The sequence below is a fragment of the Notothenia rossii genome, assembly GCF_949606895.1.
Source record: "Notothenia rossii genome assembly, chromosome: 6".
Taxonomy (NCBI): Eukaryota; Metazoa; Chordata; class Actinopteri; order Perciformes; family Nototheniidae; genus Notothenia; species Notothenia rossii.
The window spans coordinates 78,782,563-78,802,539 of NC_136909.1; the positions used below are offsets into that span (position 1 = coordinate 78,782,563).

At 38.3% G+C, this 19,977-nt stretch overlaps 2 protein-coding genes across 6 annotated transcripts in view; one reads left to right on the forward strand and one right to left on the reverse strand.

The window, feature by feature from the left end:
- phactr2 (phosphatase and actin regulator 2) overlaps nt 1–6,128 on the forward strand; it is a 43,827-nt gene extending 37,699 nt beyond the window's left edge. For 4 of the 5 annotated variants that reach the window (XM_079688384.1, XM_079688387.1, XM_079688386.1 and 1 more), the window contains one exon: nt 1,867–6,128. In XM_079688384.1, the coding sequence (XP_079544510.1) occupies nt 1,867–1,882 (16 nt within the window). In that variant the 3' untranslated portion in view covers nt 1,883–6,128. Of the gene's footprint in view, nt 1–246; nt 613–1,866 lie in introns of those variants that run through there. The other variant, XR_013809428.1, reaches the window with a different exon arrangement.
- Nucleotides 6,129–12,692: 6,564 nt separating this feature from the next.
- sf3b5 (splicing factor 3b, subunit 5) lies at nt 12,693–14,448 on the reverse strand. Its single transcript, XM_079688778.1, has 2 exons — nt 14,295–14,448; nt 12,693–13,392 (listed from the first exon to the last, which is right to left on the reverse strand). Exon 2 carries the CDS (start codon nt 13,364–13,366, stop codon nt 13,106–13,108), a length of 261 nt encoding a protein of 86 aa, XP_079544904.1. The 5' UTR covers nt 13,367–13,392; nt 14,295–14,448; the 3' UTR covers nt 12,693–13,105.
- Between the last annotated feature and the right edge of the window lie 5,529 nt (nt 14,449–19,977).

The window sequence follows — 19,977 nt, forward strand, 5'->3', positions numbered from 1 at the left end:
AGCCGAACAGAGCAAGAAACTACAGTTGCACTAAGTTTTGATAACAGTTCAACATTATTTTGATAATAGAATATATTTTAATGTTGATGAACTTCATACTGTTCATTCATAATCTGATTATCTTTGTAGCTCACTGTTGAAATAAAAAAAACAATGATATCTTAACACACAAACACACCTCTTTCATAAATAAAACACTTGCTCTGCAATAATGTCATGTTTTATGTTTCTTGTAATTTCTCTTAGGAAAGGACACGACTGCCTCACCACTTTCTCCTTCTCCGAGGGTCAAGAAGAACATCCACGAGGAAAATGAATCCTGATCCTCCACGCAGAGGAAAGCCCTCTCCGGCACAGACAGGACGTCCATCACACTGAGGTTTCTCCCTGAAGTCCCTGCAGCTCTCTGGACACCACGCTGTCTCAATCCGTTCACACTGTGAATATGAGAGGGGGGAAAATGAGTGTGACAAATGCTTGGACAATAACAAATGTAAAGTTAGCTGTTGAGTTGCTCAGTTTTTTAGATTGTCAATACTAATAATATCTCATTTCTGAAGGTTTCATTTAAAAGAAGAGTCACCTGAAAATAAAGATTGGTCTTTCAATACATTTTGTTGATTTTGACTTTTTGCTTCGGGCTTCACAGCAACCCTGCAGAAACTGATGGGTGACGTCACGGACACTACATACATCTATACATATACAGTCTATGCTCCTGCTTCATTAGTAATTTATCACCGTCAATCCTACTGTTTTATTAGATCACATTGATCAATATTTATACAACTCTTGTCCTCAGAAGACATTTCCTCCAACAGTAAAGTCATGATGATATACACACCTGCACCTGCTGCTCCAGTTCATTAATCTCCGCCATTGATTGCCAATAAAGTGCAGTTTCACGCTCTCGTATGTTATTAAATCTGTGTGGCAGAGGGATTCAATCCACCGGTAAAAAGTGATACACATTTGAGTCTAATATATTTTTCCAAATGAACTACACTCTGTTTGACTCAAATCAGTTAATATGGTGGCTTTAGCTTGAGTAGAAGATGCTCAATATGTGTTACTGCATAGTTCTTGTTTCGCCAATGTCTTTTGAACAAATATTGTGAGCGTGAAAGTCCTAAAGAACAGCTTTTCAATACAAAAATAGAATACAAACACTTAACATTATCCTGTTTATATTTCTATTATCCAAACTGTTTACCTTATATTGTATATCATTTATTTGGGATTTTCCCCCTAATGTTGTTATTATTATGTTGCACTTTCCCCCCTTTTTTATTGCAACTGCTGCACATCAATGTCCCCAAGGGATAAAGACAATATAATCTTACCATATCTTTTGTATTCCATAATATTAAGTGAAACCAATATCACCTTCATCTATTCCTGCAGAATCTAAATCATTCATCTTCATCACAAAAAAATCCTCACATCAGACCATTTTCATTCTCTAGTCTAAAGCAATACACTGCAGCACACGATACTTTGAAATCTGTGAAAGCAGGTGTTTAAGAAGTGTTTCTGTGCCTGGTAAAAATCCATATCAGATGAAATTGTGGCAGCAGTAGATCATTGAATGTATTACTGGATTATTAAACACTGTGGAGGTTCTTATTTTTCTGCTTTTTAAACACCTGCTAAATAATTGTTCTCGATGTGGTTCAGGACTTTTACTTAAAACAACTTTATGGGAAGATTAATAACAAACCATTTACGTGCAATTTGATTGCAACCCATAAAACCCTAAATGAATATCTCTGCGTTGACATCAACTAAAAATGTTATTTTAAACTGTATGCGTGTTGTTTTTTCATCAACTAAGACTGTGTGTTTGTGTATCATTTTTTTCTCCAGATTCCATCGGCCCTAAGTGCTCTCCCTGCCAGTTGGACGTCAGCAGCACAAGCTCTCGTGCACGGCTCCCCGCAGGACAGCTCACTCTGCTTGGGGACCCTCGTGCACCTGATGTTATGTACTTCTGTCTTTAGTGACGGCTACAGGTGTGTCTTAAGGCCTCGGCCATCATGGACACCAGTGAAACATTTGCACTTATCTACAGTCAGAAGACCAGTAGAGTGTATAGCGCTCAGATTAGATTATTTATTGTAGATAGCCAAAACCTGCTAGTATGTTTTTGTTTCACTTCAGGATTTGTCATGAGAAGTCCCAGGGGGGGAACTGATGAACCTCTTAGCAGTGAATGTGGCTTAATTGTAATCAATGGTTTGTGTATTGGCCGCGGTATGCCTTTTCACAAAGCTGCCAAATGTCCATATAAGGACATCCTCACAGAGCAGGAAACGGCAGTGATTGGGTGTTTGTGTGCTGATGACAGTGCCTTTGTCATAGATCAGAGGGAAGGAGAGGGCCTCTTGGCGCTGTATCTGAAATACTGCAGTTCAATTCATAGACATATTTAAAGTATATGGCCACTAGAGGGCATTATATCATAAGAGTTATAGAGAGTGAGGATGAAGATGTGTATATAGATGAAGAATAATCTGCGAGTGTTATATTTATAATGGCTAAAGATGACGGGTTGCTCTGCACCTGAGGCCCTCACAGTGAAGTGCAATGGAAATGACTCCAGCTCTGGCCAATGGTAATCCCTCAGCAGTCCTCCTGATGATACACACTGATCATGTACCATCATATTTATTGTATTGAGTATTTTAGTGCCTGGTCACAAAGTGCTCGACTTGCTGTTGGATCCACTTTAAGCTTTTACCTCCAAAGAAAAAGCAGACATTTTTCAATGTTGATCTTCTCATTTCAGTGATTTCATCTGGCAGATTCCCTTTGATGTTTTTATTAATAGAGAAACGATGCTCAGAGTTTCACCTCTGAAGCAAAGAACAGTCCTCTCAAAGAAGTACTTTATTTTCCATTTCCTCGAACATGCTTTTGCATTTAAGCTGTCAGCCCGCGGTAGATACTTAGGAGATTTCCTCACAAGTGGTCCTTTTTCAATCTTGTCCTTACATGCACCTTGTATCCAGCGCTGAAGATGTGTTTGATTCTATTTCAAACCAGAACAACTGTTTAACTTTGGGAAATAGACTAGAGGTGAAACAATTGATACATTTTGCAAAACTAAGTCATTTCAGTCAGATTTTAAGCAACGCTGCCAAGAAATTGCTTGAGAGATTGTGATTTGTTTTAACCCTAAACGACATCGAACTGAATACTGGTTGGTTTTTCAGTATTTAGCATCTTTTTCTGATGATTTATAGATGAAAGGTTTACATTACGTTACATTTAGCTGACGCTTTTATCCAAAGCAACTTACAATAAGTACTTTCGACCAAGAAGATACAAACTAGAAGAACCCAGAATCATATAAGTACATCAGGTTTCATAGAGCCAAAACATATTAAGTGCTACTCAGCTTTAGATAAGCCAGCCCTTTGTTAGTATATAAGTGCTTTGTTAGTCATTCTATCGCTCAAAGTGGAATCGAAAGAGATACGTTTTTAGTCTGCGCCGGAAGATGTGTAGGCTTCCTGCTGTCCTGATGTCAATGGGGAGCTCATTCCACCATTTTGGAGCCAGGATAGCAAACCCACGTGTTTTTAATTGAATCATATTTCTTGAGAAAATAATCAGCAAATACATTGTCAGTCAAAATCATTGTTCCAGTGATGAAAGGCACTTGTTCACTTTCTTGCTTTGTGTTGGATAAGAAGATCGATTCCACTAGCATGTGATTAGCTTAGTTTAGCTTAGCATGAACACTGGGAGCAGGGGGAATGGTAAAGGTGATGGTAGACTTTTTTCTTTATCACAGAGCATGAGAGTGGTATTTATCTTCTCATCTAACTCCTGGCAAATAATGTGAATGTTAGCTTATCGCCAAATGTTCAACTATTCCTTTAATTTCACATTTAAGGTCAAATATAATGTCTCTGTGTTGTAGTTATCTAAGCAGTCATTGTGGAGATTAGTAAACAGGTCTATGTATTATTAATGGGATTTCCTTTTGCACTCTTAAAAAGAAGACTCTCTTACATCTAAATTGATATTTAGTGTGAGGAGTTTAAATATAAAGATGTCATGCTTTAATGTTCCCCTTCGGTGCAATTTAAGATGTTCTGCTTAAGGTGTGTGTTGAAGCAAAATGCAAAAGCGGTCAATTAATAATGATTTTATTGTTGTGTGTGAAAGCCAGAATGTTTGCTGAGCTTACGCAAAAAGAAAGTTGGTGTAGAAACACAGATAATCTGAATTTATAACTTGCTCTCAGATGTATTTTAAGGAATAATTTGAGAAGCAAAACAAACAAAAAGTGATTTTTCTCCCCAGCACATTGAACTGTCAAGGAGATATTTTGCTGAATAGTGATTGACAGATTGAGCTTGCTGACGTCCAAAGGCGTGTGTTCTCACAATAGACCACAGAACCCAACATGACCCGTCATTATTCACAATAGTAACTGAAAAGGAAACATTTCTTCTTTGTGCTTCTGAATCTGTGCGGAGGTTGTCTCATGAAAATGATGTACAGTGATGGAAAACAACCAACAGTATTCCTTCATGTCAATGTCTATGTTGTTATATATATTGATTATTTTGTACATAATGTATATCGAGCATGTGCATACATTGAAATCACTTTTACTACCAGTATGATACAATATAACATGTACATGTTTTAAGCTCTGATTTTAATGGTCTTATTTTTTATTATCCCCAGACAATAATAATGAAATCAACAGTTCCCTTCATACAGAGAACAGTTCATTCAAGGACTGCCCTGTTTCCAGACCTTCCTGTTTCCTAAATAGATCACTGACAAATCATCTTTCACTGCTTATTTCCTAGTCTGTTCCACCTCCACTTCAACTTTAGTCAGCAGGTGCAGTGCAGTAGGTTTTTGATGGATGAAGACTCAGTTGAAAATCAATTTATTATCCGTTCCGGACTTCAAGTTGGATTTATTTCTTCCGATAACCTTAGGTCACCTTGCACAAAGTAGGATATGAAAATGTAAACTACATTGGCTTGGGCACAGTTAATTTGGTTGTCTGCACATAGTGTGAAATGAGCTTCTTTATGTACCGTGTACTAATGCTGAGTCCGAACCGCAGAGGCGCGGGTTCGACTCCCACCCTCGACCCTTTGCTGCATATAGTCCCCTCCAAATCTCCCATACCTCTTTAGCTATGCTATATATAAAGGAAACAGCGTCCAGAAACATATCTTAAGAGACATATATCAGCCTCTTGTCTATAAAGCTGAACATAATACAGCAAATACTGTAAAAAAATAAATAACGCTTTAGATACAATCAAAAGTCTTACTTGGAAAGCTTCGATCCAGTCAATGCTTAGTAAACATGAATATGCTGCTTGCATCTGGTGTTGTCTATTTTATTACACAGGTGACTTTTTAACACAGTGGAGTGCTGGTCTGGGCCCTTTTTATTCTGTTCACCGATGCACACATCCATACTTTAGGATATAATTAGGTATTGCGTCTAGCGTGGACGAGCATTGACAGATGGTTGAACCAGACAGTATTAATCACAAGGAGCGAGTCCTGTCAAACGTTTATGACTGCAATCTGTCTCATCCCATCTTAAATGAAGCTGTAAGGTAAACACAATTAACCTTATTGAGACCAAATCAAAGTTTTAGCACAGCACGCAGCCCTTGCATTGTTGATAATGTGAAATTTAAAGATGCAAACAAAGAATTCCTGCCATTAGATTTAAAATATTTCTCTAAAATTCCAGTTGAGGTGTTTTAAACATCCACATCCACCAACAAACTTTTCCCAGGTGCTGCTGTTTATTTGCAGTACCGTAAAACTACCACCAGTTCATGAACATGTTTACATTTGAGGATGTCTGCTCTTGTGATGGTTCTTGAGGCTTCCTTTATCACATTCACAAATCAAATCAGAGAGCCATAGGAAGGTGTAGTGATTTGCTGGAGATTCACAAGTGTCAGTCACAATGTTAAACCTCCAATTTGAAAAACAGCCATTGAAATGCATTGATTTTTTTTCTTTTATGATCTGTGAAGTCAAAGAATGATGTCATATATCCCCAACACAGCTATTGTGATGTCCAGACTGTGTATATTGTTTTTGTATATAAAGAATCATTGAAAAACATTGATTTTGTCCGCCTGTTTTTTTTCTCGTCACATGAGCAGTTTTACCTTTATCAATGAAGTAATAGAAGACATGCAGGACCACCTTAGCTGGATCTCTTATGATCCTGAGTTTAAAATGCTTTTGACTAGTGATTGCCTTGAAGTAAACCTTTAAACTGCATGCTGGTTTTGATTTTATAGTTTGATAAGTGAGATCAACTAATGGTTAAATGTTAAAACATATTATTTTGAAGTAGATGTTTTTTGCTATTATGCATCTGTGATTTATGTGTGTTCATTATTGTGCTTTTGACAACAGATGATCAAACACTGATGAGAGAGGATTTTTTATTATGATTGGCTGAGCAATCATTGTGATTGAATGTTTCAGTCTTATTCTACTTTGTGATGTCATTGATGTTGTGTAAGAGCACACTCAAATCTGAAGACGCCTATTGATTTAAGTATTGACCAAATTATTAGTAGACTAATGTTTTCAGGTTATCAAAGATGATAAAAAGGGAGGAACTGTCAAAGAATATTTCTGTCTTTACTTTAGATATTTAACCTATTCTGTGTGTTGATGTTTACGACCAAACCCTGGCTCTGTTATCTCTCTTAAGGAATGGGAGGCTCCAGCTATCTTGATAAACCAGTTCAACTCTTGGTCACGAAATGGTTTACGACTGTGAGAACACTGGCTTTCTAAGCTCCACCGATGTGAGAGACATCTCCTGTGTCTCCAGATGTTTACGCCTCCCCCAATATGCTCATTCACTCTCTGTAAACTAGTTAAAAGGTCTATCGAGAGATACGCTGGTCAGAATTGACATGACAACCCACCCGTGCAGTCAGAAACTTTTGCTGCTGTGACTTGTGATATGAATTCTCCGGCCGTTGACTTGTAATAAACATCATTGTTTCACACCAAATCTCCAACTCTCCTCGTGTCTCTCTGAGTCCTGACTCTCCATTGCTGCAGAAGTTTCCCTTACAAATGTCAGAATTTTTTTTTATTGCATTGATCAATCTGCACTCCTTTTAGAAGCACATTTCCTAATTCACTATTCAGAGACATGAAATGGAAAGACAGTGTCAGAAGGGTTTTTCTTTAAATACATCATTCCTTTCAGATTTCCTAAAATAATTAAAAAGGGAGCCAATTTTTGGGATTTCCACTTGTATCACAAGGACGGCTGTAAAACATCTTAAGAGCCCATTTAGAAACTCATTAGTGGAGCAATTAGTGTCAATTAAGCCTTTCTAGGATATTAGATTTTTTTCTTTAATGAAGAAAGCCTTTAACTCAATCTCTTCTCATCACCTTCCATGTACTCAGTATTTGAATAATTGTGGAGGATGACACTGTAATTATCCGGAGAAATCTGTCTTGAACATTGCTGTGCCTTTTGGCTTTCATTGAGTTTCTACTTGGGTTACAAAAGGACGAACGATTCTCCCCAAGAGAGGAGACACATGGATTTTCTTTTCCGCCAAGGAAGCGGTCTGGCTCAGAGGAATATGGATTGTTGTTCAGTCTACCACTTTGGTCCAGAGAGAAATGGTTAGAGAGAAGTTCATTGTTCCAGAAGGATGAACCCCTAAAGACTTGTGATGTGATCCTCTAAACTTTCATCCAGTGTCATCACAAAAACTACATCTGTGATTCTGAGTAAAATGCTTTCACTATTAGATAGATTGCTATTAAGTTTGGTAGGCTATAGACATTTCATGATGTATTGTACAAAATGTTTCAAATAATACCAATCATGTAAAACAATATGTATTTGTGCAATCCTTTGACTGAAAACCTGCAAAACGAATGACTTTCTCTTATAAATAGCTTTATAGCAGCTTGACATGCTTTACAGTGCAAATTAGCAAATGCTAGCTAAACCTGCTACTTACTTTCTACTTGAATTTGTACGTCTACATTTCTTAAATTCTTGAAATACAATTTGCACTCCTTTTAGTTTATTATAGTGTTCTATTCTCTTTGTCTCTATCTATACTTTGCTGTAACACCGTTCATTTCCCCTTTGTGGGACGAATAAAGGAATTCTGATAAGACACGTTGAAACTTGTCATTGTTAGCATCCGTTAGCATTTAGCTCAAAGCACTTGTGTGTTTCTGTACAGCCTCACAGAGCCCGGACATGTCTGTAGATTCTTGTGTAAATTATTTATAGTCTTTCTTTATGTCCCATTGATAAATGTCATGTATCCAATTACACTGTCTGCTGCACTTAAAACAACATAAACAAAATGAATTTGTTAGTCTGCTCATGCTTCTCCACTTGTCTTTTCGCCCCTGTGGCTGAGTAGCCTATATTGAAAATAAAATAATAAAATATGTTTGAAGCTGTTATACACATCAATTGAATATGAATTATGCAACATAAGACAATTCCAGTCACTAATACTGTAGCTGCTTCCAAAACAGGGACTCATTCATTCAAATGTGTTTTCAGCAAACCAATTTGGGTATACAATGTGACAGGACTGAGACTCTATTCTGCTGTGCCATTAAAACTACAAGTTCCTAAATAAATTGCGAGGTCCCATGCTTGGCATCTTAATGCGTATGCTGCAGACAGCTCCAAACCTATTTCGGTTTGTATGGGAGCATCTATGACAATTAAAGTATCAAAGTACCAGCCTATCTATTCAGTGTCATTCAGAGGACTAGTCGGAGCCTGCCAGCTTTTTAAGAGCATGCAGTCGTAATGGAGTTGGTTCTGAAGAAGGAAATGGAAGAGATTGAAGGAGACAAGAGACCATGGATGTATAATAAGACAGGGAGATTGGTAAAGAGAGGTGGTAGGAAATCAGAGTCAAAGACTTGAATTGCCAGCAGGGATATTGAACTTATCTGGTAACCTGCTGGCTTTGGAATTGATTTTACAGAACATAGTGCTACGGTGTGTCAATGACAGAAAACGTGTTGATTAAAGTTATTACTTTTCACACCTGAACACACTATTCCATTAAATCCCCAACTTTATCTCGCTGCTGTTTACCGATCTGAACTCTGCACATAGACCTTAAATCCAAACTGGGCTCTTTTTTTTTTATAAAGTAATGAACAGCCAATCTCCTCCAAAAGTTTCCTCTTTTAATCCCCCAAGAGTCAGAAGCTGCAAAACACACACACACACACACACACACACACACACACACACACACACACACACACACACACACACACACACACACACACACACACACACACACACACACACACACACACACACACACACACACACACACACACACACACACACTAACACACCCAAGGTAATGAAGTTCCCCAGGCAGAGTGGAAAGGCAGTTTGGTTTCTGGCACACTGCCTGGTGATCTCGACTGTAATGCAGGACTTCTACTCGAATGGAAAATGGAGTGGATATAAATCATCAGTTAAATATCACACAAGGTAACGAAAAGTGTGATGGATGGAGAAAACAGGTGGGTGAGAAGGGCAGAGATAATTGAATTGTGGGAGCAATCATATTGGACAAGGGTGAATGTACTTCCTGGACCTTTTCAACCAATGTATTGTGTAATCAGAGCCTATCACTAATTCAGCGACTATTAAAAATGCAAACATGCACCGATGCCCATGAATGTATTGTTCTAACTATGGCTTTTAAAGGGCCATGTGAGTGGGTGACATTAATTGCTTGAACCATAAAGAAGCTGTGGGGTTCACAGAGGGGAGTGATAATGAACTGCTATGTGAGAGGAGATCGATCCAGTGGGTGTTGGGCTGTGAGGTGTTAAAGCATGTAACCTGAGTACTCGTGTGGAGAAGCCTCTTCACCAAGCTAGTAAAGTTAGACTACTTCAAATGGAGCATTTCATTATTGGAAGTGTTGGAAGAAGTACGTGAAATACTGTGTAGGTTAGTATTACAGTACTGCATTATGCCATATCAGCTTATCATGTGTTTTTATATATGTACAAAGTAACTGAGTGTTAAAATAGATGTAGTGGAGTAAACAAATACAATATTTGCCTCAAAAATTAAGTATGGAAATACTCAAGTAAAGAATATGTACGAATGTCAACAAAAGTAGATATACTTAATTACTTTCAACCACGGCTTATTCATCGTTTACGGTGTGTTTGGGTCATAACTCCAAAAGCAGAAGGATGAAAAAACAATGATGAGATTGAAATGTTTAGCCACATTTCTTCTGGTTCATGTTTTCTTTGCAGCTGCTGTACTATTCTTCTAGTTGTATTCCTTTTTTGTTGTTGTAGATTTGGATCAACACCTTCATAACCTTCAAGTACACACTGAGGGAAAACAAAAGAACATTTGATTCCATTATTATTACGGTCCATCCATCAGCTAGTGTCCCTAGTTGGTATTTATAGCTGCATTTGGCATGTGGTCATTAAGTTCCAGGAATTGCAAACAGTTTTACCTTCAAATATAGGATGTGTATTATGGTTGTATAAAACTTTTTTATTTCCCTGTTGAAGTCTTTGTGAAGTGACTATAAATACGGCGAAAATATTTATGGTCATTGTAAGTTCTCCAGAAGGAATAAACAACAATGAACGAGCGGTTTCACCTACTCTGCATTTCCCTCTGCTGCGGGAAAAAACATTTTATACCGTTTTTTATTGCTTTTGGTACAGAAATATATCACATACCACAGAAACATTTCTTACCACTGTAAAATACACCTATGAGTTCTTTCTCAGGCTGAAAGCTGCAGGGGTGAGAAATTGAGACGTGTTTCTGATACAATCATTTCTTTTTGTGAATTTATCAATGGTTCGACACAATATTTTCCCCTGAACAACATGCAAATAAATGAAAGGTGTGCAGAAAGGTCTCTGTCAGAGTGCTTCACTTACAGAGTGCATGTTGTGGCAGTGAGAGCCTATCATTAAAGTACACCCACCTGCAAGCCACATTCCCATTAAAAAGTCCATCTCAAATGATGTCGCTGGAAACTGAGGCGTCTCTTTATGTGTCAGTTATGTGAGTGTTTAATGTGGGAGTGTGGCGGCACACAGACAGACCTCTCGCTGCTTTCATGCCTGACTTGGCAGCACTGACTTCACGACTCTCAGTGTGGACAGATGGCAAGGACTTACCCCACTCAGCAACCCTCCAACAAACACACACACAGACGAGATGCACCACACAGGAACTTCCTTGGCACCCACTGACTTGTCTCTCAATCCAACAATGAGTCATGCATAGCATCCTCTCCAAAGCAAGGTGCTGTGTTTGTGTGTGAATGTAGCCCGCAGTATGCTTTGATGATTCACCTGAAGTCAGCGAGACAAATCTCAGCCCCTGCTGCTCTTTTCTGGACCTCAGTATAAACAAGAGTCATTGTACCGACTGCAACTTCAAACATCTATTATATTTCAACAACCCTGAGACCATTCGCATTATAACAGCCTTCTGTCATGACTGGTAGCATATTAAACTCCTGTTCAAAGGGACTGATTCAAATTCAACACTGAACCAATTTTCTTCTTTCACGCTGCGACTGCTCAAACAGAAGATAATTTGCACTTTGGGATCTAATTGCCATCACTTGCTCTACAGATATGTAAATTCAGTACGAGACCAGGCAATGAGAAGCTCTATTCACCACTGACATCGTATATAATCAGCCATCTCTTCAAATTACGTTCCTTGAAATTTGTTTCTGGATTTGAGTGACATAAGAATCTCCATGGAAATAAACAATCACATGTTTATGACGTTGCAACTTCAGATTACAATCAGAAATATAATGACAGCAATGCATGTCAGGATGTGTGTTTATGTCATGCACAGCTGATCTGTGGGCTCTATCATGTGGGTGGATGATTGGGTACAGAAAATGTGAGACTGTGTAGGTGGGCAATTTGAAAGTCTGAGTTTATATTTGCATGTATCATATGAACATGTATAAAGACAATGCCTTTATGCTTCAAAATAAGAATGTGTTTTCAACAGTGGCTTTGGAGTCCCACTTTAATAAATAATTTCAAGTGTCATTGTTTTTTCTTAGTATAATTATTTCCCATTCTTTTAAATTCAAGTGATGGAATAAAACATAACTTATTTAAACCATACCATATATGCAAATGCCTCCATTCAGCACATTAGAGGTCACTTAAGGATTCAATTGGTATAATTATGTGTTGAATTGGAGTGGAAATGTTAACAAAGCTAAAGATGAGTTTGCTACACCACCATCATATTCAGAATGAGGCAATATCTTTGAGCAGATAGAGTTGATCCCTTCTATTATATTACAGAGACTTGAGAAAGCTGAACCAAGGAGCATTGAATCTGTGGCCGTTTCTCAAAGTCGAGGACGCTTGCTTGGTAGCACATGTATGCTGGGCATTTAAACAGTGGTTCGGCGCAACTCGATGACGTAGTATGCTTGAAATAGTGGCTCTGTAGCAGCTTCACTCGACATTGAGAAACGGCCCGTTGTTTCCTCATGGTGGCCCAACACTGAACCAAGTCTCTTTTTGTTTTTCCAACATGAATTTGTCACTGATCTGTATATAGTGTGGGTATTGACATTTTGACGAGAAGAAAAATAAGTAACTACATTTTGAAGCGTAATGGATTTTAATCAAATCAAAACAGACGTTTATATTAATACAAATATCCAACAGATGATGTTACACCAATTTGTTATGTTATCTTCTTTAATACACGTTTACATTTTGGAGCCATTTCCTAATGATTTCACCCTTGAAACAAGACTCTCTTACAGCTGCATGTCATATTAAAACATGTGTTTCAGTGGTAGAGCCCGGATGTAAGAAAAACTAAAAGACCTTTGTCCAGGTATCAGCTGTTATGTAAATGGACAATTGATTCAGTCTTGGGAGGGTCATACAGGGTTAAGTTGATGATCAGACATTTTTAGAAGAGGACAAAATAAAATGTGTTTAGCAGGAAAAAGATGAATGTCCGAAAAAACCGAGTAGAAAATATTCGCAGCTCACTCCAGGGTAATCTATGCATCATCAGGTTTATCTGATGGAGGTCCACATGGTTGAAGCATCTTCTCCATCAGGTTGAAGCGAACACGAGCTTTGCTCTCGTTCTCTGCCACGGAGAAGTAGTTGAGCAGGTCGAAGTGTCCCATGTAGGAGCAGTAAGAGTCCCGGTGCTGGTTCACCAGCCACTCCCACTTGCTGGTGTCAGCGTGTCCTGTGCCGATGTACTTAGACTGAAGATGCTCCAGTTGACTGTGGATGTTGTACCTGTCCGTCATTCTTGCTGAGAGGAGAGTCCCAGTGGCTAAGGCAAAAGTCAAATTAAAAGTTACTATAAATGTTCATGCAGAGGCCAAAATATAACATCAAAGTCATCATGCAAGTACAATTATGTATCTGAAACAATCAAGTGATTTCCCATACTTATTAACAGTTGCTTCCACTTTTAGTCTCACATATTTTTGCCGATACAGGTTATTTTGAAGAATAATTTGTTATATATATATATATATATATATATATATATATATACACAATTACATTTGTTTTTTTACCTAAAAATAAGTGTTGTTTCCTCATTTACATGTAATATGAAAACTACTATTTGGGTATGTCAATGTATGCACCATTTACACCGAAGCACATTCCTCGTGTGTGTAAACCTACTTCCTAATAAACCGGATTCTAATTAATTATAGGACATTTTCAGAAATACGTGAGGGTATTTTTAAACTATATATTTGTACTAATTATGACCAAACAAACGGGATCTCGACTCTTTGCAATTCACTTTCTCCGTGTTAAAGATGATGATGTGCTCCATATTTTGAAAAAAAGACAAGCAACCAGCTCACTCTTTTTAAGCCATAGAAACGATTATAATGTAACCTTCTTAACACAAATGCTCTCGATAATTCACGTAAAAACAACCGCGTATATGTAATTGCGCCATTACATGCTCCATATAACCGTACAATTAAAAAAGTAAATAGCTTCCTCGCGTGGAATACCTTTGCACCATTTCCACAAAGAAGCAGTTAGCATGCTAACGTTGTTTTCAATGTATTTCTGGCCAACAGTAACGTGATGTTAGCTAGTTGTTGTTAGACACCATACAAGTCTCTTTAACGGTAAATCAACCGAACGTTTTGTAAAAATAAAGGATTCTTAGTAATGACATGCCTCTAAAACGTAACATATACTTACTTGATAGTATTAAACAGTGTAGGAACAAAGGTAACAGATGTTCGTGATGTTAAAGTCCGTCCTCACTTCGTTGAAATGTAATAGCCTTCCGGTAGGGTGTCCCTGTAAAACGGACCGGTAAGAAACACAGTTCGAAACCTTCATTCCGCTTCTCAATTACAGACTCAAATTTTTTGGAAACTTTCTGACACGCTGTTTCTTTGGTAACCCCCCCACATGTAAGTTTAACATTTTATTTCTACACGAGCATGTTAAAAATGTTGGTGATAAAGTGTGCTTTTGGTAACAAACAAGAATATGTGTATGTTTCTATACAGCCTACAAATTTCCGCTCTGTGGGACTAGTAAAGGTATTCTGAAGGTGTATCTGAGACCCTCGTTGGACCATTATCTTCAGGTAGGCTAATTTTATTTGCTATTTTATAACTGTTATTAATCATTTGATTTGCTACATTTCCTGCCATTAGTTAAGTGCTGACTGAGCTACGGTTAATAGCTTTAGCTGTATGCATCATGATGCATTATGTAAAGAGATTGACTGTATGAGGCTAATGTGGCCCATGTGTCACCTGCTCGTATTGCTTAAATTGTAAACACAGTTTATAATATCCCTTTATCAAGCCACTGCTTATATCTTCTGAGATGACATTCAAATTAAATTAATATCACAAGTTGTGATATTAATTTGTTTTAAATGTCACACAAGCAAACCTTTTCTCTAGGATTTTCCCTAATGTTGCAGAATAGCTTGAAAAAAGCTTATTTTGTATTTATTAAGCACATTTGATCTTTATTATAATAACTCTATTGATGTTTGTTTGTGTAGTTGTTGTTCATCCTGCTTATAAAGTTCATTCAACCCTAAGCTCCATAATGCAGAGAAAGTGGCTTTTTTAAATTAGGGTTATCAGTGAGTATTTGTATATCTTATTTTTGTTATAGCCAAAATCTCATTTCCAACCCCAGTCCCTTGATGGAAACACATTATACAATTAATTTCCCGGCTCTAGCACAGGTTATTTTCTTTTTCGATTTAAAGTTTATTTTATTAGTTTGTTGCTTGTTGACCTGTTTCCACTCCCTTTTAGTTAGAAGCAGGAGTGCAATTGTCATATAAATAGTCAGTTGTGGTGCTGCCCCTCAGCAGATAACATCCACTGGGTCTGACTATCCTATCAGCACAGATATGGTACATACTGTAAGCCTCATACATAAAACATTATCGTTCCCCCCCCCCCACCAGAGCCACTGTGGAAGATTTACAGGTATTATTCATGTTGTGGCAATGTGTTCATGGAACATTAACTCCTTGTCAATGCTTCCTATCCCAATAGATAGATAAGGAGGCAATTATGAGCATTTATAAGTTATGGTACATATGGGAAAGGGGTTAATTAACCTAAGATGTGGGTGGTATTGTTTCTGTTTTTAATCCAGCATTCAATAAACATGCTGTAAGCTTGACGCTAGTGTCAGAAGTTAAGGTATATAGAGAAAACATCCATCTTGATGTAAGATCACAACATTGAGATTCACTTTAATATATGATTGAACTATAGACAGCATGACGAGGGCAGCAGTTGGGAAAAATATTTTAGATTTACATCAGAATGAGAATATAAATGACTTTATATGTATGTCATTCGACCTCTCACATCCACTTGAAGGAGAACTGACTTTGAAGATGGAAAAATGAGATGTGCACTCATACATCCTGTTCAATTATTCTACCCCTTTCTCATTATCTCCATGTGTGTTTGATCTTGACCAATGTTAGCAGGTCTTTTTTGAGTTTCCATTTCACTTCAGTCTGTACCGGTACATTGATATTCAACACTTTGCTTAACAAGCACTACAATTTGATCAATGGACACACTATGAGGATTTAAGCAGATTTGATTTAAAAACGTTTCCTACAGATTTCAGAAAATGTGAAATGTGTCAATAACATTTCATATAAATCGAAGATAAAGCTTTAAAGTAATTTTCTGCAATTTTCTTGGGACATTTTAAAGGAACCTACAGATTTGTGATACTGGAATATTATTAGGTTTTCATGATTATTTTTAAATAACATCCAACAAAATGTGAATCCCAGAAATATGTGATAGTAAAACAATAAATGAAGAATTGTCCATACTGAAGAGTTAGAGGCTCATACCGTATATGCAGACGTTTATAGTCTCAGGATTTACCCCAAAAGACCAAATTCCACAATTCCCATAATGCAACTCAATCTCCTAACCTCCATGACCCAATTTATGATTCAGGCCGTCATTAAAAAGTGTTGCATTTAATAAGTTTTAGGACGTTAAACAATGGTTAACAAGCTAATTAGTAGTAATGACGAGTGAACCGTTGCTCATGCGAAAATAAGAGACAAATGCGCAGAAGAGGGCTTCTCTATCTTAAGTTTAAATCATTTAGCATCTTAGCACACAACAGAAAATATGTTTTTCAACCTGGTTATACAAGACTATTATCTGTATCCATTCAGCTCCACTAACAGTAGTTAGTAACCTCGAAGCATACAAGTGGAAAACCTTGTCCTAGTTTTTGTGGAGTGAGGACTGTGTTTACAGAGGTTGTATTATATTATAATGCCATTTAGAAAGGTACACAAGTGTGCACTAGCTCCAGAGTCTGAATATGCTCTTCAAATACAGGATACCAGTATCTAATGCATTAAAGTATCACTAATGTGTTTATTGACATCTAATTTTTACCTATAGGGACATTTGTGCATGAGTCACACGTGGAAAGACTTTAATTTAAATGATTGTTCTTTCCCCTTTTGCACTCGGTTAGATATGTAGTTCCTTCTCATTCTTGTTGAGGTACATCTATGGTAATATAATAGGCACAGGGGCATGATAATCAAATGTTCATAGCCAATATTTCTGCAGACCTGGGAACTGCAAAGCACTTAGGGGAGAGGAGGGTAATGAAATCAGGTGGATGGATGGGAATATTGCCTGACTGGAATGCTCCTGTGCCCCACAGTCCTGCTGAGTGATCGCCCAGTAAAAAATGGAGTCAGCAATACGTCCAGTGATTTAAATCAAATGCCTAAAGATCAACCACCAGGCTTAAGGGGGAAGAAGCCATAAGAAACGACACCCTGCTGGGTTGTTACGGTGATGGCTGGTTAGTCGACAGACAAACCTAGGCGTCTCATTTGTCAGCTGTCGAACGGCAGGCTTTTGCTGGGTGGCTGGTTTATTGGCGGACAAAGTAATGATCAGCGTTACAGGACTCAGTGGTCATTTGTTTGCCGGTTCATTAGCTTGACCAGCTGACAGGGTTTGTTGTTTTGGCTGAGGCAACCTCCCGACTGTTTTTCCCTGAACAGCCCAAGGCTGTTTTCATTTTCCAAACACACCTGAGATTCACTCGTCAGTATCCACTTTTCATCCTACCGACATGCTGTTAAGCTCAACAGCAAAACACAATGTTCCTCATTCTGATGACGTTAGCCATTCATCAAGCTGTGAAATAGCCTGAGGGAACTGCCGCTCTTTGACAGTGCGAAGTTTCAAGCTCAAAGCCAATTGGATTTATCATGCTTCGAAACATACAATCTCTTACATTTTCCATTTAGGGTTTCATAAAGGATTTATGTCTTTTTGCTGTTAAAAAGTCATTACTTTTTCAATTTTTCAAACATGCTACGAACAGTAAAGAGCCTGTGGTTTAGGTTATGACTTGAGAAAATCCATAAGCGGCGTCAAAGATACAACGAGAATCTAGCCTTTGGCGATATCCTTGAAGCCTTCAGAGCGTAACAGCAATGTACAGTATGAAGCAGATTAGTACAAGCTCCTATATTTTCTCCATTGAGTAGTAAGCACATTTCCTTTAAGTACAGATACAGAGCTGAAGAGCATTATCTAGTATATGCCTGTGGCAGATACTCAGTAAACACGAGTTCCAGGATGTACAACACATGCACTTTTAATCGTTGATATCATATCACATCTTAATATGTGCAGAATAACTGTATTTAACTGCATCGCTATGAGATCATTAAATGAGTTCAATGTATAGAAAATCTTTAAGTTAGCAGGTGATCCCATAAACAGCATGTTGCAGACGGGAAATAAATGAGCCGCAGTATTACATTTCTGTAAAACATTTTTTAAATGCGAAATATTTCTAAATATTCTGATAAAGCCCCTTATCATTCTCCATAAAAATGAATGAGAATTCCTCGCCATTTAACTTATATTTGGGTGAATAGCTTTCCGTACAGACAAGGGCATCCTCACAACATGACGTCTGAACGAGCGCTCCTTCTCCGCAGAGAGAGGGGACATTCAACTCTGCTTGATATTAATCGCTATGACAGGAATAACCATGCTGCCAACTCCAATAACATAATGCCTGGCTCCCTGACAGCCCTGTACATGACAGGATAGAGTTTAGTGCATGTGTGCAGACATGCATGACGCAAACACGCCCACGCCCTCTACAAACCGCACTGATGACGTTTTCTCACACAGACACCAGTGCAAACTACACATGCATGCTTACACGTTGACACCGCAGCGACCTGGCAACCTGTCTGGGATTGATAATGGTCACACAACACATGTTAGACAGCTCCAACTTTGCTTCATTTTGGGAAATCATTTTATTTTAGAAAGCAGCCAAGCTTACTTCTTTGCAATCAATGCATCCCGGTGTGAAATCATAAAAACACCTGAAACAGCTTTCAGTCCTTTCCATTACCTCATTCACTTCGCCTCGACACCGGGTAATACATACAGTACGTAGTGCCATATGTCAAGGGAGTGGCCTCTTGCTGAGCGAGGGGGCAGGATCGGACTCTCAATGAAACACACTTGCTATAAAACGAGCATTACAAAACTGAGAATAATACTTTAAAATGTAGAATAGGGAGGAGCAAAGGACGGCAGATGACTCACTTTTTAAAACATACAATTAAAAGTTTGTAGGGTCTTATGTAGAATGTATTTGTTATAATATACCTTATGCAGTCTAGCATTGTGCAGAAAATACATAATTTAAAATATGCCCTTTGAATCTACATTTTGGTTCCCTCAGCCCTTGACCTGTCAATCTTACAGAAGTCCACTTTTTCAATTGTCACTGACATGGAGGACATTAATCCTTGCTCACACATTTAGGTGTACTAGTTCCAGTGCCCTGCATGCTGGCTTACTGGAATACGGGGGAGTTAACCCTTTATAGGGCACTATTAGGTTAACCCTAACCCGTTTCAGGAATCTGCTGATTGGTCAAATTCCCCAATGACGTGCTCAGTGGCATAGAGTGATCTTCGCTGATTGGCTGGGAGAAAACCACATGCTTCTCGACCTCACTGAGTCGCGGGGGGGGGCACCAAACATTGCCATGTTTGGTGCCCATGTTTGGTGGAAGTTAGGAAATATGGTTCCTCGTCAGATAAAGGGTTAAGGGGCCCTATTATGTTGCATGTAAATGGTCTGCAAATGACAAAATCCCAAAACTCCCTCCAGAGCACCTGCTCCCCATGCTTGAAACGCTTCCATTGTACTCCCAAACACATTATACGTGATAAGCGTAGGGGGCGGGAAATGTTCGAGCGGTTGACGAATCACAACAGAGCCGGCCAGCTAACCAATCAGAGCAGCCTGCTCTCATGTTTCTGACAGAGGGTGAAAAGAGGTGCTGCATCAAA